General features: G+C 45.4%; 1 protein-coding gene across 1 annotated transcript in view; it reads left to right on the forward strand.

The window, feature by feature from the left end:
- The window catches only part of SLC30A6 (solute carrier family 30 member 6), a 132,224-nt gene that overhangs the window by 20,314 nt on the left and 87,408 nt on the right, over positions 1–24,502 (forward strand). The window contains exon 3 of the mRNA XM_030198110.1: positions 23,461–23,545. Coding sequence (XP_030053970.1) covers positions 23,461–23,545 — 85 coding nt within the window. The remainder of the gene's footprint in view (positions 1–23,460; positions 23,546–24,502) is intronic.

Below are 24,502 nucleotides of genomic sequence, written 5' to 3' on the forward strand. Positions count from 1 at the left end.
CTCCCCGAATGTCTGCCTTCGAGGCTTCCCAAAAGACTATGGATGAATCACAGGAACCTTGGTTGTTCACCACATACTGGTTCCATTGTTCCTGCACATACTCTCTAATCGCCTGACGTTATACAAGAAAAAGGGGAACCTCCATGAGTAACTAGAGTCCCCTAGAGTTGTAAACGTAAAATCTGTCCATACCAATGCATGATCTGAGATTTCTAAAGGGCCGATCTCTGCTTGAGTGACTCCATAGAAAAAGGACTGCTGCATCAGGATATAATCTAGCCGGGACCAAGACTGGTGAACCCTCGACTGATGAGTATAATCTATCGTAGATGGATGAAATAAGCGCCATGGGTCCACCAGCCCTAGTGCCCTGCAAAAGACCCCCAGGCCCCTCTCTCCGCCCCTCCCCGCTGACCTATCCATTGAGGGGTTCATGGTCTGATTAAAGTCACCCGCCCACACCCACGGGGCGTCTGAATGTTGGAGCCCCAGCTTAATTAGGGATTGGAAGAAAGAGGGGGAATGCACATTTGGCCCATATATCGTGCATAAATAAAATTTACTCCCCCCACTCTCAGCTGTATCAATACTATTCTCCCTTCCCTATCTTTGAATATCAGCTTAGATTCGCATAGTAAGCCCTTCTTAAGCAAAATGGCCACTCCACTGCGCTTAGCTCCTGATGACGAATAATAACACTCCCCCACCCATTATTCAATTTTTCATGTTCCGAATCAGTCAATTTTGTTTCCTGTAAACATGCTATGGAGGCTTTATGATGGGTTAATTGAGCTAATATCTGGGAACGTTTTATGGGTGAGGAGATTCCCGCTACATTCCAAGATATCACCCGAATTGGCACCTTATTCACCGCAACCAACCAGTAAGACCCCCAGAGATTTTAACATATTTATACTCCCGGTGAGCCCAGCCCTCCTCCCCAGGAGGCCTATTTCTCCAGTGGCTCGTGATGTACCCTTCACTTTCTTTTTACCCTGCATTCCCAAAGAGACCCCACCCACCCCTCTTAACAAACTACCCCTCTTCATATTTAACGAGACACTACCATGCATGAGGCCCCCCCCCACCCCCACCCCTTTACACAGCGATATAATCATGTTTAAACCCACATATACTTGCAAGAACCAATCAGTTCTGATCTCTCTGGTTCTCCGAGTTACAAATGGATGCACACTTGCAGCACTCAGGTGCCTGATTGTTCAGATTCTCCTACGTTCATCGCTTGCTCCATCTTTACTACATAGTCTTTTGCTGCTGTTACAGAGTCAAAGGAGCTCCATCTACCACCATGGCGTATCTTCAAAACCGCTGGATACAGCAGCATAAACTTCGCCTTTAGCTCCGCCAGGCGCTGACAGACGGGATTGAACTGCTGTCTTTTTTCTTGCAATTGCGCCGAGTAGTCCTGGAATATGCGAATAAGGTGCCCTCAAATTTCGTCTCGTTTCTTTTCAGCCGGTAGCCATTGAGGATTTCAGACTTGTGCATGTAGTTATGCACTTTCAAGATCACTGCTCACGGGGTCTGGCGGCCATTTTGAATCCGACCCACGCGGTGTGCTCTCTCCAGACAGAGAGGCCCCGCCGAGTCAGACAGCGCGAACTCTGAGGTTAGCCAGCGCTCCAGCGTTGCAATCAGTACTCGGTCCCCCACTGTCTCCGGGAGACCTATGATTCTCAGGTTAGATCTTCGTGACCTGTTTTCCAGGTCATCCACCTTTGCCACCAACTTCTCCATTGACTCTGTTAACTTTTGGAGCTGCTGTGCCGCCGGGGCAGAGGTGTCTTCCATCTCTGACACTTGCCTCTCCAGCTCTCCCGTTCTCTGTGTAATCTCCGCGAGTGAAGTCTCGAATTGTGCTAGCTGGCCGGATAATTTGTCGAACTTTGGGTCCAGCGCTTTCGCTACTGCTTCTGTAAGCTGGGTCAGCTGTTCCACAGAGAACGCCGGCCCTGCCTGCGTCGGCCCTTTTTCGGCGGGTACCTCTGCCGCCTTCGATTTCTCCTTCTCTTTTTTAGCTCCTCTGCTCGCCATCGCTCATGCTGGGGATTCCAAAAACTTGTCCATAGACTTCCCTCACTGCAATCCGTCAGCTGGATGTTTTCGCCAGGTTTATTGGGTTATATTTAACCTTTTAGGGTGTTGGGGCCTCGGACAGAGCGGAGACACGTCTCACTCTCTCATCACATCACGTGCCTCTTCCACAGAGTTTTTTTTTAATCTACGGAAGCTACACAGCTATACCCCTCTTGGTTAAGCTATCAGCCACAACATGAGAGATTCAATAGACCCCTAATGCAGGCCTTTGTGCCGAAACACGGCCGTGTCGGGTCGGTTTTTAGCTGTTGATATTAAAGACTTCCTGACATCCTCTTTGAACTGTCCTCACTTCTTTTCCATTGCACTAAACAGACATCCATGTTTTAAACCACAGTGTATTGCAAGCTACTTATAATGGAGAAAATTTTGTTCGGTCACCAGAAGCATTCATTTTGCTCTAATAGCATCAGTCAAAGCTATCAGTGTGTTTTCCACACCTGAAGTGGATATGTTGACATCAGCCCAAAATGAATACTCCCAACAGCAGGGAGACATTCTCACAGTGTATGGGTCTTAAACATAACATGAGAATTGTTTATGGTGTAGTAAGGGGGTTACTTAAGAAGAGTAGCCAAGTGGCCATAGCAGTAGACTGAGATTCAGGGTTCCACTCCCCCCACTTACATTTCTTGTGACCTAGGGCAAGTCAGTTTGATGCAGGTACCAATTACATTGTAAGCTTTTTAGGGATTTCTTGTATCTGAATTCAAATAATGCCTTGTACATCATTTGGAAAGGTGGCCTAATAAAAGCCAAACCCCCCCCCCCCCCCCCCCCCAAAATTCATTCTAGATCAGTTCATACCAATGGTTATGGCCTCCTCCCAGCAGATGGAGACAGAACAAAACTGCTCATCTTCGCTTTATACGCCGATCAGTATTGCTCTGTCTCCAGCAGAGGAGATATCTGGACTGATGCAGCAAGGAAGATCCATGAATAAGCTTTAGTAGTAGAGGCCCTCATTGATCTGTTTCTACTACTACTACTTATCAATTCTATAGCGCTACAAGGCATATGCAACGCTGTACACCAAACATGAAAAAGACAGTCCCTGCTCAAAGAGCTCACAATCTAAATAAGACAAACATACAGACAGACAGACAACTAAGAAGTAAGGGAATTAAAGAGAGGTGGGGATAAAGGGACAGGGCAAGTGAGTAGTGGTTAGGAGTCAAAAGCAACATTAAAGAGGTGGGCTTTTAGTCTGGATTTGAAAACGGCCAAAGACGGGGCTAGACGTAGAGGCTCGGGAAGTCTGTTCCGGCCTGAGGTGCAGCGAGATAAAAGGAATGGAGCCTGGAATTAGCAGTAGAGGAGAAGAGGACAGACAAGAGAGATTTATCCACAGAACGGAGTACCCGAGGCGGGGCGTAGGGAGAGACAAGAGAGGAGAGGTACTGGGGAGTGGTAGAGTGAATGCACTTATATGTCAGTAAGAGAAGTTTGAATTGAATGCGGAAACGGATTGAAGTGACTTCAAGAGAGGGCTAATGTGAGCAGAATTTTGGACTGATTGAAGAGGAGAGAGATGGCTAAGTGGGAGACCGGTGAGAAGCAGGTTGCAATAGTCTAGGCGAGAGGTGAGAAGAGTGTGGATAAGGGTTCTGACAGAGTGTTCAGAGAGGAAGGGACGGATTTTGCTGATGTTATAGAGAAAGAAACGACAGGTTTTGGCAATCTGCTGAATGTGAGCAGAGAAGGAGAGAGAGGAGTCTAAGATGACCCCAAGGTTACGAGCTGATGAGATAGGGAGAATGAGAGTGCCATCCACAGAAATAGAGAGAGAGAGGGGGAAGAGGAGAGATGGGTTTAGGGGAAAAGATGAGAAGCTCGGTTTTGGCCATGTTAAGTTTCAGATGACGTTGAGACATCCAGGCAGCAATATCAGATAGGCAGGCTGATACATTGGTCTGGATGCTGGTTGAGATTTTGGGGGTAGAGAGGTAGATCTGGGAGTCATCAGCATAGAGATGGTATTGAAAACCATGGGATGATATCAGAGAGCCAAGGGAAGAAGTGTAGATGGAGAACAGAACTAGGGGTTAGTTTCTGGGAATTAGCCATGTTAGATTGTTCCTCCTTCTCAGGAACAAGTAGCTTGCTTCTTTTGAGGTCAAACAGTGTTTTTTTTGGCTGCTACAAGGCTGTTGCATAAAGTTGACTGGAGCCCTCAAAAGGCAGTGGCAGGACTGCCTGTCGAGAAGCTGCAGGGCCACTGCTGGAACATAGCAAGAGAATGACCAAAGGAGTGCCAGTGCAGCAGGACTACTGGAAAGGAGGTGGGTTGAAGCATAACACAGCCACAGTCTCAGGAACACTGCCCGCAGATATCTTGGAAGTGGCATGGCAGGACCACAGCAGTGCTGTTGCTGAAATCTTAAAGATGCTATAATAAAGCGATCAAGAGCTGCGGGGCACTAAAGAGCAGGAAGGCCGGTGGGTGGCAGCTTTGTTTCGTAATTCCACCCCCCCCCCCCCCATACAAGTTTTATGTAGGCTTTGGCTGAGGGGAAGGGGGCACATTTCTTGCTATATGTTTTCAATGCATGGGGATACTCTGTGGAAGCAGTGCTAAAAAAAAAAAAAGGGAATGGAAAGTTGTGCACAGACATTACTGTGGTTTTAACCCAGTTTTACGCAGGTTTTAGTGGCTGAGCAATGCTCAAATGGAAATGGTTTCAGCATGGGTATTAACTCACGCAGGAACTATTACTGCAGATTGCATTAACATGCATTATATTTCAACTGTTTTTTATTGATGGCATGACACAAACAAACATATTATAGTCCAGATACAACATCAAAAACTATCAACAGTTATAAATGCAAAGACAGTTATCAAAGTGTGCTTTTCATAGAATTTTCTCCCTCTTACTCTATCCGTTAACTCAATTCTGTTATTGTATAATAGATACAGCAATAAAAGATAAATTTTTTGTTTTATGAAAATGTGTTCATTCAGTGCAAACTACTGTACCAACAAATCCCCCCCCAGCCTCCCGTAAAACTGGTAAATACTGTTCTCGTCCATAAGTATTGCCATACTGGGAAAGACCAAAGGTCCATCGAGCCCAGTATCCTGTTTCCAACAGTGGCCAATCCAGGTCACAAATACCCAGCAAGATCCCAAAAATGTACAAAACATTTTATACTGCTTATCCCAGAAATAGTGGATTTCCCCCATTTAATAACGGTCTATGGACTTTTCCTTTAGGAAGCCGTCCAAACTTTTTTAAAACTCCGCTAAGCTAACTGCATTTATCACATTCTCTGGCAACGAATTCCAGAGTTTAATTACACGTTGAGTGAAGAAAACTTTTCTCCGATTTGTTTTAAATTTACTACATTGTAGTTTCATCGCTTTCCCCCTAGTCCTAGTATTTTTGGAAACCGTGAACAGACGCTTCATATCTACCCGTTCAACTCCACTCATTATTTTATAGACCTCTATCATATCTCCCCTCAGCCGCCTTTTCTCCAAGCTGAAGAGCCCTAGCCGCTTTAGCCTTTCCTCATAGGGAAGTCGTTCCATCCGCTTTATCATTTTCGCCGCCCTTCTCTTCACCTTTTCTAATGCCACTATATCGTTTAATTTTTAACACATGTAAGAGAAGTCAAAACATTTTAAGCATGCTGCAGCATTAATACTTAGAGTAAACAGATTTATACTGTCTATAATCTTATTTCAACCCCTCCCCAAAATCTCAATTCCCCGTTCTTATGGCCCTCCCAAGTTAATGAAGGCAGGTTAACTTTTATCAACAATGCAACCCCATTCCCTTCCAATGCCCCCCCCCCCACCCCTGAACCCCACCTTTACTCAAGGTAAGGATAGAAAACCCTCTAGGGAAAAAGAACCAAACAAGGATACCTCACAGTGCATTAAGAATAAGGCTCCTTCCCCGCTGAGACAGAGTGGCCAGGTAAGCGCCCCAAATTTTTATAAATCGCGCTTTGCGTTTGCAAGAACCTCTGGCCTCTCTCGCCTCCCAAGACAACAGCAAGTGCACAAGATTATGCCAGTGCCAAAAGTCGGGCAAACACGCCGACGTCCAAGTCTGCAAGATACATTTCCTCGCCGGCAGACACAATTTATGGAACAGTAAAGTGCCCTCCGCCATGGGCCCTCTAAAGGACCTAGGACAGTCAAGCAGCAACTGGATCGGGGTACCTTCAATTCTGCACGAGAGGATAGATATTCAGTGACTCACCGCCAGAAACGTTGGATCACTCCACAGCCCCAAAAGGCATGGAAAAAGGTATTATCTGCCAATTGACATTTAGGAGAAAGAGGTGACTGCAAGCCCCCCACCCTGAATAATTGAACTTGCATAAAATAGGCTTGATGTACCGTATTTTTCGGACTATAAGACGCACTTTTTTCCCCCCAAATTTGGGAGGAAAATGGGGGGTGCGTCTTATAGTCCGAAGGTAGAGATTTCCCTCCCTCCCTCCCTCAGAGTTCGGGATCGCCTGCCCGCCCGCCCTCCCTCCCTCCGAGTTCGGGATCGCCCTCCCCCCTGACCCTGTCACCACTTCTCCCTACTCACGCGATCTTTCCTGGTGGTGTAGTGACGTCGGGGCAGGAAAGATCCCCCTCTTTCCTGCCCAGCGCGCTGCTCTCCATCCTCCTGTATGCAGCCTGACGGTCTCGGCGAGATTCAAAATGGCTGCCGAGACTTCAATTCTCGGCGGCCATTTTCAATCTCGCCGAGACCGTCAGGCAGCATACAGGAGGACGGAGAGCAGCGCGCTGGGCAGGAAAGAGGGGGCTCTTTCCTGCCCCGACGTCACTAGACCACCAGGGAAGATCGCGTGACGTGAGTAGGGAGAAGTGGTGACAGGGCCGGGGGGAGGGCGATCCCGAACTCGGAGGGAGGGATTCGGACAAGACGCACCGGAGCACCTAGGTTTTAGAGGAGGGAAAAAGGAAAAAATTTTTTTCCTATTTCCCTCCTCTAAAACCTAGGTGCATCTTATAGTCTGAAAAATACGGTAACACTCGGAATGCGCATTCTCTATAACTTGCACTACTAAGAAGCTGCGTGATACTCCTAAGAGAAGCCAAAACATCCCAGGAAGCCAGAGTCACCCCCATATCCTGTTCCCACTTAGACCTAAGCAGATCTAATCTCCCAGACCTCCCAAAAGTCCACAAGGCTTTATGAATGCCAGATACAGCCGGGGCACTCTCTGAGATAGTATCAAAGAATTTAAGTAACAGAGCCCCAGTCTGAAAATGCAGCGCCTCCATATCTAAGGATCTAATGTAGTGTTTTAACTTACAATGCGCAAATGTATCCCACCATTGAATATTCTCTGGACCCTTCAATCGGTCCATCGACTTCAACCCTCCGTCGGCATCCAAAACACTTTCTAAGCCTCTAAGACCCAGCTCCTCCCACTTAACAAAAACTAGATTGTCCAAACCAGGCAAAAAAGCTGGATTACCCCTTAGAGACAACAACTCCGTGATTCGTGGGTTCCCTTCTAATCCTTTCACCAAGAACTGCCATGCCTCTCTTAGTGGACCCAACAGGACACTATTCCTCAAACGTCCGGGAATCAGAGATCTATCCATATGCAGAAGGGAAAGTAATTTATATGGAGCAAAGTACGCTGACTCAGAATTCAAAGGCATATGATAGAAGAATATAGCCAATCTCGGACATGTCTTAGAAGGCAAGCAATGTTATAAAGCCTTAAGTTATGGAGACCCAGCCCCCCTGGGCCTAACCCCCCAAAAGAAATGGACTTTTCACCCATGCCTTCTTCTTAGCCCAGCAAAAACGTGTAACCACCTGATTAAAACGCCTCAAATCTCTCTGTAATAGTCGCAGTGGTAAAGTTTGTAGCAGATACAACCACCTAGAGAGTACTGCCATTCTAATGATGCAGATTCAGCCTACCAGAGGCACAGGTAATGCATGCCATAGCTCTAGCCGTTGTTCAATCTTAAGCATCATCTGAGACACATTAAGATGGTACAGGTCTGCAACATTTGATGTCAGAAGAACCCTCAGATATCTAAAGGACCGATCTGCCCAGTGCAGAGGGAAAGGCCCCATCCAGGAAAGCCTGACTGCTGGTAACGTAGACAAAGCCTCTAATTTTATCCAAATTTAAGCAAAAACCAGTCCTGCAGATCAGTAAGCAGCACTAAAAGGTCATCAGCGAATGCTGCTACTTTAAAATACTCCCTGCCAGGACTTCCGGTGGAGCGGCGAGCCAAGATGGCCGCTGTAAGGTGAGCTCCTGCAGGCAACGACCAGGGATCATACCGATTAAAACAGCCCAAGCCCCCAGAACAAGACAGAGAAGACGGGTTAGTGCGGAGGAGAGTCCCAGGCTCATAATTGGGAACCGCGAAGCCGCTTGGTGAAGACGGAGCGGCGAAAAATGGCGATCGCGCACCCGGCTGCAACCACGTGGAGCCGGGGCCGGAGGAGGCCGGCGAGACGCGGGGAGCGGAACACCTAGCTCGACGCGGGCGGGAAACTTGGAGGCTCAAAGACAGAAAGGTCTCGCCGATGTTGCTGATGTGCTCGGGAGCGGGCGATTGAGACCGCAGCTAAGAGCAGCCAGATGAGAGCACGGCGGAGGACGGACAAGAACGTGGGGCAAAAGGAGCATAAGGTACCGTGCTATCAGGAGAAGATGGCGGAGAGATAGTGGGAAGAGAAGCGTGGGGAAACAAGAGCAAGGAATACAGCACCAATCCCTGTAAATGAACATGTGGCAATTGAAAAATAAAGAGACAGAGGAATACTTAGCATAGAGACCAAGAATAATAAAACAGTATCCAGCACAAATAACAAGCCGAGTTAACTCACTGCAGCTGAGAAACGGGGACAAAAACAGTATTAAATCAGTGGAATAGACTGTAGTTGCCCCGTGCATTGCTGTATGGCTACCAGAAGCTCCAGGAGAGAGCCGGAGAAGAATAAGAACGGGGGTACAAAGATGGCGGACAAAAATTCCCCACCGTCACCAACAGTGAGCTCTGTTTGGGCCACGGAAATTGTCACGGAGGTAAAAATGGCGGTGGAGGAAACCATGAACAATAAATTGCAGCAAATAATTGACAAGCTTGAAGGAATGGACCAAAGAATCACCACGTTTACCAACGAGTTCCAGGAGGTTCAACAGCGACTGGGAGAGGTGGAAACCTCCACGCAGGAGGCATCAAAATCCATCGAGCATTTACAAGCAATGGTGACAACCTTGGAAGACAAAGTGGACGACCTGGAGAATCGATCTCGAAGGAATAATCTTCGGCTGGTAGGCATACCAGAATCAATACCAGAGGCGGAACTGAGAGGTTTTTTGGAGCCATGGCTCACCAAGCTTTTGACTAACCAGAGTACCGCGGGACCAATTAAGATAGAACGAGCACACCGGTTGGGTCCAAGAAGAGAGAATAATACACGGCCAAGAGTGGTCATATTGCGAATGCTACACTATCAACATAAGATGGATGTGTTGATAGCTATACGGAAAGGAGGGAAGCTGGAGGTGGATGGACATAAGATACTGTGTTTTCAGGACTATTCTACCAAAGTGTCCCTCCAGCGCAAGCAATATTCGCAAATATGTGGGAGACTGCACAAAATGCAGATAAGGTTCAGTCTACTATATCCAGCAAAATTGAGAATCCAGCACAATGGTTCAGTCAGATTTTGTGACACGGTGGAAGCCGCTCAAGCATTCGTGGACCGGCTGGAGGAAGAAAGGCCGGGAACGTCGAGTAAAACCTGAGTAGTGCGGTGACAAGAAAAGAGAGACTGGTACAATAGTAAGAGGAAGAGCAGAAGTGGTGAGGAAACCAGAGACTATTTGATGCAGAGTTACAAAGTTTTGAAGATGTTGATACTGTTTGTAAAGTTAATAAGGTAAACTGAGGGGGGAGGGGATAAATGACACACAAGTAAGGATTGGTCTAGAGGGATCCCTGGTCGGAAGCACGGAAGTACAGCACTATAGGTGCCAATAAGAATATGGGGGAGATGGGTAGTAGGGGGGAGGGTGGGGGAGGGAGGGGGAGAGGGTTAATGTGGAACAAAATCTTCATGGTAACAGAAGAACAGGGGAATACAGGCAATATGGTAGGGGACACACGAGTTGAACATCCATGTAGGAACAGGATCAACTACAGGGGGTGGGGGTATAGGCTGGGATGCCCTCCCCACTTAATCAGAGAAAGAATCAAGGTAGTAATACAGCAAACTTACGATATCACTTAATGGCCCTTAAAGTAGTGACATGGAATGTGGGAGGTATTTCTTCACCGATAAAAAGGCAGAAGATACTCCGGGCACTCCACAGGCAAAAGGTGTCAATAGCATTACTTCAAGAAACACATTTAAATGCCAAGGAACATGAGAAACTATGCCGTTGGTGGGTGGGCTCATATTATGAATCCCCAGCGCAAGCAAAAAAAGCGGGAGTCATAATTCTAATCAAGAAAGGGGTGCAAATAACTACACACAAAGTAATAGCTGATGATGCGGGAAGATTTGTAATTGTACATTTAACTGTAGAACGTCAACCAGTGGTTCTGTGTAATGTATATGCTCCTAACACGTATAACAAAGCTTTCTACAAACAACTTTTACGTCAGTTAACAAGTTTTGAAGGAACACCCATGCTAGTTGGGGGAGATTTCAATGCAGTAGTGGATCCCACACTGGACAGATCACAGGGGGGAAGAAGAGGAGCAGGGATGGAATCAAGAGGACTGGAGGTGTTAAGTGAGGTCCTGGACCTGGTGGATGTGTGGCGAACACTGCATCCCGTAGAGCGTGACTATACTCACTTGTCTCGCGCACATGCCACCATGTCGAGGATTGATTTCATATTTATATCTCGATCAATATTTACTAAAATATGTAGTGCAGAAATAGGCCCCATTAAAATATCAGATCATGCAATGGTAATGACCGTATGGGAGCCTATGGAGAGAGAGATTAGACAGTTCCAGTGGAAGTTCCCTATTTGGTTATACAAAGATCAGGGATTCCGAGATTTTATAATTAAAAAATATAAGCAGTTCCAAGACACCAATCAGGCACATACAACAACTCCTATACTTTATTGGGACACGGCAAAGGCTGTGCTTAGGGGAGAGATAATCGCGTATACTAGCCATCAAAAAAAGGCAAGGGAGAAGGAACAGATTTGGCTAGAGAAGGAAATAACAAGGGTAAGACGGGAGTATGGACGCCAACATACTGTTACACTAAAAGCCCAACTCTTGGAACTGCAGCAGACCCTTAATGAGAGACTTCATAGAAAGGCCCAACACAACTATGGCTCTTATAAATATAAATTATATAAATATGCTAACAGAGGGGGAAAGATGTTGGCTAGGTTAGCAAATCCAAGGCAAGGACCCCCAAAAATTAACGCATTATATTCGGCCAATGGAACTTTAGAAAACAAAGATACCCAAATAAACAGAATTTTGCAAGGTTATTACAGGCAGCTGTATGATGTCCCTGATCCACCCCCGATGGATAGCGAAATGTATCTGGAGGGACAAAATCTTCCGAGAATAAATATAGAGAGCCAAGACATGTTAAATGCCCCCATAATGGAAGATGAAGTAGCATGGGCAATACAGCAGGGGCCTTTGGGGAAAGCCCCGGGTCCAGATGGGTATAGAGGAGAATTCTATAAAATGATGAGGGATGAAGTGGTGGTACCCATCACATTGATGTTTAATGCCATAGTGAAAGAAAAACAAATGCCTATCTCCTTGAGAACAGCTCAGATCATTGTGCTCCCAAAACCAGGAAGGGACACACAGAAACCAGAATCTTATAGGCCAATTTCGCTACTTAATTATGAGGCTAAACTATTTGCCAAGGTTTTGGCAAATCGTTTATCGCGAATTCTGCCAGATATTATTGAAGATTCACAGGTGGGATTTGTACAGGGGCGAAATATCACAAAAAATGTGAGAAAGATATTGGTAACTTTGGAGGCGGTAGCGGAGCGGGCCACGCCGTCGGTGCTGGTCAGCTTCGATGCTGAAAAGGCATTCGACAGAGTAGTATGGGACTTTATGTTCGGAATATTGGATGTGTATGGAATAACAGGGTTCTTTCAGGAGGCAATTAGAGCATTATACTATCTTCCACAAGCCCAGGTGTGGGCGAATGGAATATTGTCCCCTCCCTTTCCCATTTGTCGGGGAACAAGGCAGGGATGCCCACTATCACCTGTACTATTTGTATTAACTTTAGACCCATTGATTAGGAATATCCAACAAACACCCGATGTAAAGGGAGTTAGGATGGGCACGGAAACTTTTAAAATAGCAGCATTTGCTGATGATTTATTAGCACATGTGACTCAGCCAGAGGAATCACTACCAGCCCTCATCGAGTGTATGGCAGAGTACGGCGACTTCTCAGGCTTTAAGCTCAATCTAGAGAAGTCTGAAGCTATGCAGAGGGAGGGAGCCCAAGTTAGAGACTGGCAAAGACAATTACCATTAAAATGGGCGGCGGAATCGTTCCGATATTTGGGAGTGCGCTTAACTATGGATATAACTAATCTATATAAGATCAACATAGAAAAGCTGTTACAAGACACCAGCAGCTCTTTAGAGAGTTGGAATCATTTGCCTCTGTCATTAATAGGAAGAATCAATATGTTCAAAATGATTATATTCCCAAGGTGGCTCTGCATATTGCAGGTATTGCCATTGCATATCCTGGGTAAGGACATTAGAAAGTTAAATAGAATAATCCGAAAGTTCCTTTGGGGGGGGAAGAAATCAAAAGTTCGCTTTGAATATTTGTATGATGGATGGACACAGGGGGGAGTGGGATTACCCTGTATAAAACGATACAATCAAGCATGCCTGTTGAGACATCTTAGGGATTGGCTGCTCAATACCAACCAGTATACCCCGACTAGCTGGGAGAGAACACTATTTGAGCCCTGGCACTTGAATTTTATATTGCAGGCCAAAACAAAAAACTTACCATTAAACCTCCGTAAAAGTATATTGTTAAGGCCAATGAGAAGCATATGGCGATTGCTCATGCAGATATGGAAGCAAAACCCCAATGTTAGCGATCAGCTACCAATCAAAGGAAATGGGGACTTTCCACCCGGTCTGGAGAAAGGTATATTTGACAGGTGGTCAAGGGCGGGGATTACCTTACTCGAACATCTAGTTAATGAGGAGGGAGGGTTGTATGGCTTTCAGGATCTGCAGCAAAGAATGTCTTTAGCAAACCAGGATCATTGCTCATACAGACAACTACATCATTACTGGGGCAGTATGGACCAAGAAGCAATAGGCGCGAGGCTTGGTTGTAGACTTCGTGAATTCTTAAAGGGAGATGCACACGGGCAGGTATCAATATCGAGTTTACATAGAGCTTTAGTAGCACTGAGTCCCCCCCGTACCTATGAGATACTTAAAGAGGCATGGAGTAAGGATTTGGGATACGAATTGAAAGGAATAAATTTTGCAAAACTGATAAACGATATACCACATCAAGTAGGTGGGGCAGAGTTACAGGAGAGTCAATATAGGGTAATACACAGGGGATACATAACACAAAACCAAGCAGCAAGAGCGGGTTGGATAGGCGAAGCTCAATGCTCCAAATGTAATAGAGAAAATAATACCTTTTTGCATGCATTCTGGAAATGTGCTCGAATAAAAATATTCTGGAGAGCTATACAGAAGTATATCGAGCAGATCATAGGGCAAAGATTACTCCCCTCCTGGAGAGGAGTGTTGTTGAACAAAAGGGATGCATATGGGATAACAGACAGCTATATAGGGCTATTTTTATGCAAGGCATATGCAGTGGGGAAAAAATGCATACTTAAACACTGGATGCAGGAAGATCCACTTTCCTTTTGGTACTGGAGAAATAGGATGCATGAATTAATGCTTTGGGAGGCTAGGACGGCCTTTGGTAACTCAAAGAAAAGAAAGGAGTTTATTAAAATATGGAGTAAGTACTTGCAAAACATATCCCATAAAGCACGAAGTGCGGTACTAAATAGACTTGGAACGCCTTAGCCAGTGGGGTGTTTGGGAGATTAGCATTTCAGGATGTAAATGGGTATAGTCCTGTAATAGATATTGAAAAAGATTAGGTGCTATGAAGTTAAAAACGATCACTGTAAAGATGTCAACCCCCCGGGGGGGGGGGGGGGGGAGAAAAAAGGGGGAGGGGGAGGGGGAGGGGGGGGGGAGAAAATGATGATGGAAAATATTGATGAAGCAGTTATGATGTATGTATGCAACAGTGACCTGTTCTTAGGTTAATGAACTGTTTGAATTTATGAACCATGTTTATAATGTTTATTGTCATCAATAAAAACTGTTGAAACATAAAATACTCCCTGCCTACGGTGACCCCTTGAATAGCTGGATTAGAATAGATATCCTGAATGAGAGGATCGAGGTATAAAACAAAGAGCAACAGCGATAAGGGACACCCCTGCTGAGTCCCACGCCTAATCAGAAAATCCTCTGAGACTTGACCATTGACCATCACCCTTGCGCGGGGCAAAGCATGCAAGGTATGGACCACTGCCACAAACCAACCCTCAAAACCACAGGCTCCCAACACCACAAATAAAAAAAAAATCCCACTGGACACGGTCGAAAGCTTTCTCAGCATCAAAACTTACAAGTAAGGAAGGCTTCCGACATGCGCCCACAAACTCCAGAGAAGCTAGTATGCGCCTAATATGTTTTGCTACTGAGTGGTTTTGAACAAATCCAACCTGTGATTTATGAATGAGGGAGAGCAGGACCCGACCCATACGATTAGCCAGTATTTTAGCAAACAGTTTACCCTCATGGTTCAAGAGGGATATAGGTCTATACGACGCCGGCAAGGTTGGATCTTTATCTGATTTTGGCAACACTATAATTTGTGGTAAGTTTATTTGCCCTGGTAGAATTTGTGCATCCACCCAAGCTATGAACACCTTAGTTAAAGGCCCTACAATGGCATCACCCAGCAACTTGTAGAATTCAGCCCGGAGGCCATCCGGCCCCAGGGTCTTGCCCAACTGACAATGACTTATCGTCCAATAGACCTCATCGGGGTGAATAGGCGTGTTCAAAGCCTCGCGATCTGAGTGAGATAGCCAAGGAAGATCCAAGCTGTTCAAATAAAGATTACCGGGAAGGCCATCAGTTTCCTGTGGTGTGTACAAAGTTTGATAAGTTCTGAAAGCATCCCAAATTTCGTTATCTGTGTGAAGGAATCTCCCCGAGTGGTTCCTAATGGAAACAATGGCTCTAGATGCCTGCTTTCTTGCCATCAATCTAGCTAGCAACTTACCCCCTTTGTTACCATGTTTGTATAGTTGATATCTATAAAAGGTTTGAGATTTAACAGCTCGTTCATGTATTAAGGAATTTAGGCTGTCTGCACAGACAACAGTTCCTGCTTAAGAGATGTGTTTGGATGAGCGCCAAACCTCCTCCGCAAAGCCTTCACCTGCCTCTCCAGTCTCAATATTTCTCTATCTCTAGCCCTCTTAAGGTGACTTGAGTAACTAATGACTTCCCCTCTCAAAACCGCTTTTGCTGCTTCCCTAAAAAGTATTACTGTCACGGTCTCAGGCTCTCGGACACTGGAATAACGTGAGCCCTTGGGCTACTGTTGAGCGGCAGCAGCAGGCAAAATTCCCCAACCAAGACTAGGCAAACAAGCAAGGCAGGAGAAGCTGTAGACAGGCAAAGCTGGAACAACCAAACTGGAACCACAGGACAAGAACTAAAGCAGTAGGCAAGCAGGGAATAAGCAGGACAGAGCAACCGGTCTTCAGCTGCGCTTGACCACCGTTCCCCAGGGGTTGAGCCCCCAGGTGCAGGCGGCCGGCAGGACTTACGGGACTGAGCTACAGACAGACTGGACCAACAGGATTCTCACACCGGACACAGGATTCTAAGCAAGCTTAACTAAAACAGGGTTCAGTACTTCAGGGTTCAGGAGACTCAGACAGGGTATAGGATACAGAAACAAGCTCGACTGAAACAAGGTTCAGGATTCTCACACAGGATACAAGGTACAGAAACAAGCAAGGCAGAAGTGCTCCTATCAGCACCAAAAGGGTAAAGCAGGGAAGCATACAAGCTTAACTACATACAGACCAAACAAGAACAAGGCAAGAAACAAAGCAAGGCAGAAGTGCTCTTAACAGCATACCAAGGCAGAAGTGCTCCTATCAGCACCAAAAGGTAAAGCAGGGAAGCCACACGGGTAAAGCAAGGCAGAAGTGCTTCTAACAGCACACCAAGGCAGAAGTGCTCCTATCAGCACCAAAAGGGTAAAGCAAGGCAGAAATGCTTCTAACAGCACACCAACTAACCTCGACTTTTGGCGTTGCAAAGGCCCAGCTGAAAGGGCCAGGTGCAATTACAAGTGAGGTCACAGGTAAGGGTGCTGCTTAGTTCCAAACAACCCAACAAGTTTGGCAAGCAGGAAGATCCGAACCAGACTGGAATGACTTCTGAAACATGCTTGGGAAACAGCAAGAAAACAGTCTATAGCAGCCACAGGGTCCGACCACCAGGGGGCAAAGTGAGCACAGACATGGAAAATAGTCACAATCGTGACAATTATATCAGGTGCAGAAGACTCATTAAAGTGTATATATTGGCCTCCAGGGTGCCAATTCATCCAGACTGCAGCATGGTCTGAGATTGCGTAGGGGCCGATCTGGGCATCCACCACATTTGTAAAAAGCGAACAGGAGGTCAACAAATAATCAGTCCTTGACTGAGTTGCGTGCGCTCTCGACAGATGTGTGTAATCCTCTCTATCCAGCGGATGTAACACCTGCCACATATCTAAAAGGTCTAATAGAAAGCAAAGGTGCGGCAAGCCCCTTGCAGTCCATGACCTCAACCCCGACGGAGGATGCGAGGGTCCCATGCCATATTAAAATCCTCCCCCCACCCCCCAGAATCATAGGAAGCGAGTCTTCTCTAGCCAGAATTCCCACTAACCTCTTATAAAAAGCCTTGCCCAGCTGATTAGGGGCATAGATACTTCCCACTACAACCTCTTGACGTGCTATCTTGGCATTACACATAATAAAACGTCCCTCAGGATCCTTAACCATTTTGTTTACTTGAGTTAAAACACCCTTCCTAAAAAGAATGGCAACTCCCCCGCTTCTTTCCCAGTGCAGATACAGCCACACAATCTCCCACCCACCACTTCACCAATTTGGCATGTTCAGAGAAAGGTGTGTTTCCTGTAATAAGGCGATATCTGCTTTAACATGCTGTAGGTATTGCAGAATTTTTGAATGTAACTATTTTTACCATAGTGGTAGACAAGTAAATAGCAGATGCCAAAAAACCCATAGTCAAGCGAGAAAGAGGCCATCCTAGCCCTCGACCTCTCCTCCTCATATACCCATCCCACTAAAATAAGAGCCTTAAAACTGTCATCATCATTTCACCCACCCATATGATACTACCAAGGTTTTCCCTTCCTTGAGTAAACCCTTACCCTTCCCAAAGGTCCCCCCTCTCCCTTCTCACCCATACCCCTCCCACTATTCCCAGTACCTAGTCCTAAAATAGAACGAGCCACACCCAAGGCCCCCCCACAAATCCCTTTATAACAAAATTTTAAAAGAACCTTAATCCTAGTTAACCTCATTATACAGCAGTAACCCCACCAGCATACCCTCACAGACCCTCCCAAAATAATAGCCTCGTATACCAATTACACAACCTGCAGTCCCCTCTCATATCCCTTACTACCACAATACCAAAAGGGTCTACTCAAAAGCGAGTTATTCAGTTCAAAGATGAAGAGAGTGAAAGAAAAAAAAAAACATGCACACAGTTATCACAACTTCAGCATTCAAACTAAAAAAAAAAAAAAGGGAGAGTCACAAGCTGCTCCCTTAAGTCTCCAAATCTCAGTAGTCAACTCGCTGTTTGCTGCCAAGTAGATCTAGTAGCAGACCTATCAAGAAATCACTCGACCGAATTCTTTCCACGTGTCCTCACCGGGCCAAATGACTCACAAAGCTCTGTGCTTCTTCCACCAAAACGAAGGACTTTGTGGTTGATTGGTAAGTTTATTCTTAGTTTATTGGGGTAGAGGAGAGCAAATTTAATCTTGGGATCAGCCAACTGCGAACAAATAGGTGAGAAACTCCGTCGTTGAGCCACCATGGATGCAGCGTAATCCTGGAAGCAGAGAACTCTGTGATTATCATAGTGAAGTTCTTTTCCTCCCCTCAAAGCTTGCGGGATTGCCACTTTGTGATTAAAGTTCAGGAGCTGGCAGATAACCACACGAGGCTGAGTGGAACTAGGCTGTTCAGGACCCACCCTGTGCGCTCACTCTATCTGCAGCAGTCCCATCGAGGTCGGAATCGCCAGCTCCTTCTCCAACCAAGTTTCAAGGAAATCCCGAAGGTCTCTGTCACCCAGCAGTTCAGATAGACCCACAAAACACAGATTGTTCTTCCTAGATCTGTTCTCTAGATCTTCTAGCTTCTCAGCATAGGAATCTATCAGCTTTTGCATCTGAGAGTGCACCTCCTCAACTTTTGTAACTCGGTCCTCCAAGTCCCCTGTACGCTGCTGGAACATCGCTAAGTCTTGACTTAATTGTTCCACATTGCTATGTAGGCGCTCCAGCTTGGAATCTATAGAGCTTAGCATCTTATCTAAAATCAACTCCATCGCCCTGGTCACTTCAGCAACAATTTCCGCTGCCCAAGCCAATCCAACATAGCTCGCAGGATTCGCCAGCGCCGCCATCTTGTTTTCGAGTAGCCGATTTTTCTCTTTTTCTTTCCTCAGCACTTTAGATGCCATACTTCACTACAATCCAATCAGATTAGAGGAGAGACTTTGAGTTTTGAGGTGCTATGAATGTGGGATTATGGCAGGAGCAGAGCAGCTAGCAACCGCTCCGGATCATAGTGTCACGTGACTCCGCATTAACATGCATTCAAATACTTGTTAATGCGGTCATTAGGTATTCTGCAGCCATGTCTGGGGCAGCATAGAAGGGTTAGTTGAGAAAAAGCCCTCCTCCTGACTCAACCCCCTTCCCTGTGGTCTAGTGCCCCCCCCCCCAATTTCCTGGTAGTCTAGTAATCCCTTCCCTCCCCCCTCCCCAAAAAACATCCATGGTAATCTAGTGGAACCCCACTAACTACCCTTCTCCATTGTGAATACTGCCCATTTAACCCCACTCTCTGTTTCCTATCCTTCAACCAGTTTTTAATCCACAATAGGACATTTCCTCCTATCCCATGACCCTCCAATTTCCTCTGTAGCCTTTCATGAGGTACTTTGTCATACGCCTTTTGAAAATCCAGATACACAATATCAACTGGCTCCCCTTTGGTCAAATGTTTGTTTACTCCTTCAAAGAATTGAAGTAAATTGGTCAGGCAAGATTTCCCCACACAAAAGCCATGCTGACTTGGTCTCAGTAATCCATGTCCTTAGATTTGCTCTGTAATTTTGTTTTTGATAATAGCCTCTACCATTTTCCCCAGCACCGACGTCAGACTCACCGGTCTATAATTTCCCGGATCTCCCCTGGCACCTTTTTAAAAAATCGGCGTGAGGGGAGGGTTCTGAGTTGTGGGTGGTAAAGGATCCAGCCCAAGCAGGTGGGTTCCTGGGAAGTTACAGAAGGAAATATTCCTGGTTGTCGAATAACAGTAGGGGAGGTGTTTAGAGTTGATAAATGCTGTTGGAGAGAGCACAAGGTCTCTCGTTGCCTGTACCCCTGACAGGACCCTTATGGAGATGGGGGTGTCCTGGATGGGTTCAAGAAACTAAGGCTAATCAAAGAAGAAGGTTTCTTCCAGTAAAGCATTGACCGTTAAGTGAAGGAGTGCTCCAAGTGGGAAATGGGGGATCCCAGCCTGGGAGCAGGAACAGAAAAGAGCCTGTTTGGAGCCAAAGGTGGTAGCGTGGAGAGGTGCTTCTTTGGGAGAGGAATTGGACAGACAGGAAGGTCTGATCCAAAGGAAAATCTGCTTGCTGCACAAGTGCTGCAGGCACAGCCGTAGGTTGTTACACCCAGAAGGGATGGGTAAATGGACAGGAGGAGCTGTAAATGTGTACATATTGTAGGGTCCAAGAAAATACTCCTCAAGGCCTTTAAAATAATGTATTGTATCACACAGTGCAGGGACCAAATGAGTATATACAGCCTACCAAATATGTGAAGAAAGGGAATAGAGTCTGCGGTATGGCACAAGAGCACACACCTGTGCCAAACCATAAAAGCAATAAGGGGCAACAAAGCCTCCTCTGCCGTAGGGCTTCTTAAATCGCTGCAGTTAATTGCCCAATTATCCCTCAAATGTGCACAAAAATAACATATGAATCAGCCCAAGCTAATACAAAAAACGATAGCGCCAAATAGCATTTATCTTAGTGACACAACAGTTTATCAAATGGCTCAGCAGTTCACTTTCATACGGCTCAACAAGGAGCCTTGTTTCGCTTCTTCGTCAGGAGCCAGTTGCAAATTGTATCTGCTGCCAAAATTCTCATTCCTCCATTCCGGGTAAGTGAATGTTCAGCGCTGGCTGGTTAAGTTTATGGCAGGCAAAGATAGGACTGCTATTTATGTGGTCCAAATTTCCTGATAAGTTTAGCTGGCCAGCACTTGAATATTCGCTGATTGCTAGCTATATTGCGCGATATAGCTGGTTAGCTGCTATGCACTAAGCACTAATATTCAGCGGAGGTAACTGGCTATCTCGTGGTGATTACTAGCGCTTAACCAGCCAGGAGCTTTCCTGGTCAGTTAAATAATGCTGAATATCAGGGAGACTGCGGACCTTAAGGGCTTCCTTATAGTATCTATAGATACACCAATGCTAACTGGGGACAATTTAGAAATATCAAATTAAGTCTTTTGGTGTTGTGTGTAAGACTTCCATGCTATGGTGTATTCTTAACCAGAATAGCATCAGTTTCCTGAAGGTTCTTCATCTGCTGCTTTATCCAGTGACGTAGCCAGAACCTTTTTTTTTTTTTGGTGTGGTGGTGCAGCCCTAGGCTTGTCCCCTTCACCCATCATGCCACTCATCCATGATGGTATCCACTGATAGTAGCGGCAAGAGTCTGCCACTCCACTCCCCTAATATGCATGCACCTCGCACACTGAAATCTCGCAGGCTATATGCCCCACCCATGATCTCGCAAAATCATGAATAAGAAAGTGACTGTGAGGTGCAAAACGGATACAGTGAAGACTCTGAGACTGAGAGCTAGCTGACTACTAGTTAGTAGCAGTGATTAATGCTACCATCACAGGCAGTGGGCGAACAGCACTACTACCTACTGGCTGCACATAGAAGTCTCTGGAAAATTCACTCAGCTGCACGTGGAGGTCCCCACACACATGCACCAGTAGTTATGTGACCTCTGATGCTTTTAGCCCATTTTGTTTGTCAGACGTGAGCCCTCATCAGCCCGGAGAGAGAGGACTTAGTTCTGGGGAGACTTTCCCTGCAGACTGATTGCAGACTTGCAGAGCAGTGCCAGCCCATCTCTGCCAAGGAGCTGCACCAAGTCCTGCCGCCCTGGCAGCTGAAGATAAGTGAGCAGCACTAACGGAGGGGCTATTGGCAATTTGGTCAGGCTGCAGGAGCAGGAGTTCGCTGAACACAACATACACATGTGATGACTTCAGCACATAAGTACTTTCTCCTCCGAGTCCTCGCTTCAATCAGCGCAGCCGCACTAGTTTGTTGCTAAATTAGGAGGAGACGGGAGTGGGGGGGCCGCCTCAGAGGACTCTGGATAGGTTAAAGGCTGATGGTACAGCTCCACAGCCAATCATACTCCGGGGTGGGAGGCAAGACTAGGGTTTCCAAGTGATGTCAGATGCTGGCTTGCATTTGATTGGGCCCTGCTCAGCTGTTTTTGGGACTGGAAGTTCGGGCCCAATCAGTTGCAATCCGGGTCTGACATCTCCTGTAGAGGGAGAGAAATAGAGGTGTGGAAATAGTTTTTTTTTTTTCTAATACTTTCTAAACTTGTACTTTGTTATTAATTACCGAAATACAGTTTCCTTGTAATGTTACATGTAAAAAGTATGGTAAAAAAAAACCCGTACATCATTACAAGTAAAAGTACTGCTACTTTTACTTAAGTATTGTAACAAAGTTCAAGTACTTCATTACTACCCATCTCTGCTCTGGAACGATTCAGTTGGGGGGACCTTGAGCAGGGCTAGGCTGTATAGTAGCCACCCTAGAGGAGTCTGTTGCATGTCTCAGCCTGGATGAGCCCTCTCTCCCTCTTAGGCAGGGAGGGATCAGCAGTAAAGAACATCAATTGTGATTATTTAAAATTTAGGAAATTTCTAAAATCCTGGCTGTTTAACAAATATCTTTAATAGATTCTAGGAAGAAGTCCTAGTTGAATAGGGATCACTTATAATTGGGAAAAGCTTATTCTTAAGATATTCTATCAACATTTCTATTGTTTATTGAAATTAATTAGGAACAAATCTAATGCCAATTTGGGTTGTTTTTTTTAAATCAATGTTATGATAAGATAAGTATTGTTTGATGTAACTTGTTCTGTTTGAACTTATTAGTTTCTTTGCTTGTGAGCCATCTAAAGCTCATGGTCATAACAGTATGTAAAACTTTATTATTATGATTATTATAAACAGCATTTCTTTTGCAGACTGACTCAGGTGGTCCAGGGCTAGAAAACTCTTGTTTGATGAGACAGAGGGATAAGTTCTACCCCCACCCTTATGCTTGCCCATGATCTCAGAATGGTTCAACCAGACCCCCGTCCCCCATGTAGAGTCAGCCATTTCCCAACCCAAAGGAGAAAGAAACTGTGGATTACTGGTAAAACAGCTAGAAAAGTAGATGAAGAAATCCTCATGTGCCCATAAGGGCTCCCAAAGCATGTGCATCTTAGGTAGTACACGGATTGCATCGTGCCGCTGTCTAGGGAATGAATTTTAAACCAAGTGCTGACCTGCTCTGATGATGTCACCTGAGGGGCAGAATCACCAGTACCAACTGGGGGTTAGCCCCTCTCCTTGCTGGTATTTTGTTATGCTGAGGCCTTGTGCCACTATCAGTTTGAGTTCATAAGAAAGAACCTTGGAAAACAAACTCTGAAAGGACCATACCCTAAACTGCATTCTGGAGGTTATGGTTAGTACAGTACAAGGATGGCTGAAGCACCAATTAGAGGAACTACTGCTCAAGTTCTGGAATAGAACTCTCTACTTCGGATATGTTTATGCCCATTAATGGTATTTTTTTTTACACAGACTTTAAACCTGACTTTTTTTTTTAATTTCACAGTCTTGGAAGATTTTGATGTTTGGTGCCATAAATCTATTATGTATTGGTTTCCTGCTCATGTGGTGCAGTTCCACCAACAGCATGGGTATGTTAATAATTCTTTTAAAATGTTTAACAGGTCTCAATTTATCAGTGTTTAAACTTATAGATTGTTAATTGAATAAAAATAATGATTTATGATAACCAATGTGCTGACACTTGAGAATCTTTGGCCTGGAAGTTCTTCCTTTTCTCCTTTAACTTCCAGCTCAAATGGAACCACAGCTGCACTTCTGGTGCCATGAGCCTTTTTTCACCACCATCTAGCAATTTCTGCCTCTTTTTTTTCTTAACTAGACTCTCCCTCTCACTATGTATAGTCTGGTCATTACAGTGCTGATTCTGAAGCTGGAAACCATGCACCAGGGCTACATCCTTAAAATGACCGATTTCTTCTCTCCCCCCCCCCCCCCCAGGCAGTAAATGCTGTCTCTGCAGCACCCCAGCTGATCAGAGTGTGGCTGCCTGATCCAGGACCCTTTATGGAAGTGAGGAACTGAGATGCCCCAAATTGAGAATCTTCAGAAAAGGGTCACAAATTTTGATTTAATAGCCACTTGACTAATAAACTGAGTTGGCATTTCAGACTTTTCTTCTCTGTTCATTTGTACCCAGTAGAAATCCCATTAAGTAAGTATGATTGTGGTACTGGTATTGTTAAGCTTGGGATTGGAAGATAGGGAAGTGAATATCAGAAGTGTCTCAGTGATGGAAACAGAGTATGAAAGATGTGGCAGTGTTTGAACTACAGATATATAAGGCAAATCCTAAAAACATCTGTAATATGGCAACAGGTGGTGATAAAGTAACCTATGATAATTGAGAGACCCATGACATTAAGGAAGCAACCAAATTAAGAATTAGAATTCTAAGTGGCTGGAAAAAGGATTATGGGAAAGACTGGGGTGAAGTCTGAATGTATGAGAAGTGCAGGGAATGAATGAACAACAGGAAGAGGTAAGGAGTAGTAATGGATGTGTGAATGGAAGGGGGATATGTATAA

The sequence above is a fragment of the Microcaecilia unicolor genome, chromosome 3 (assembly GCF_901765095.1).
Source record: "Microcaecilia unicolor chromosome 3, aMicUni1.1, whole genome shotgun sequence".
NCBI lineage: Eukaryota > Metazoa > Chordata > Amphibia > Gymnophiona > Siphonopidae > Microcaecilia > Microcaecilia unicolor.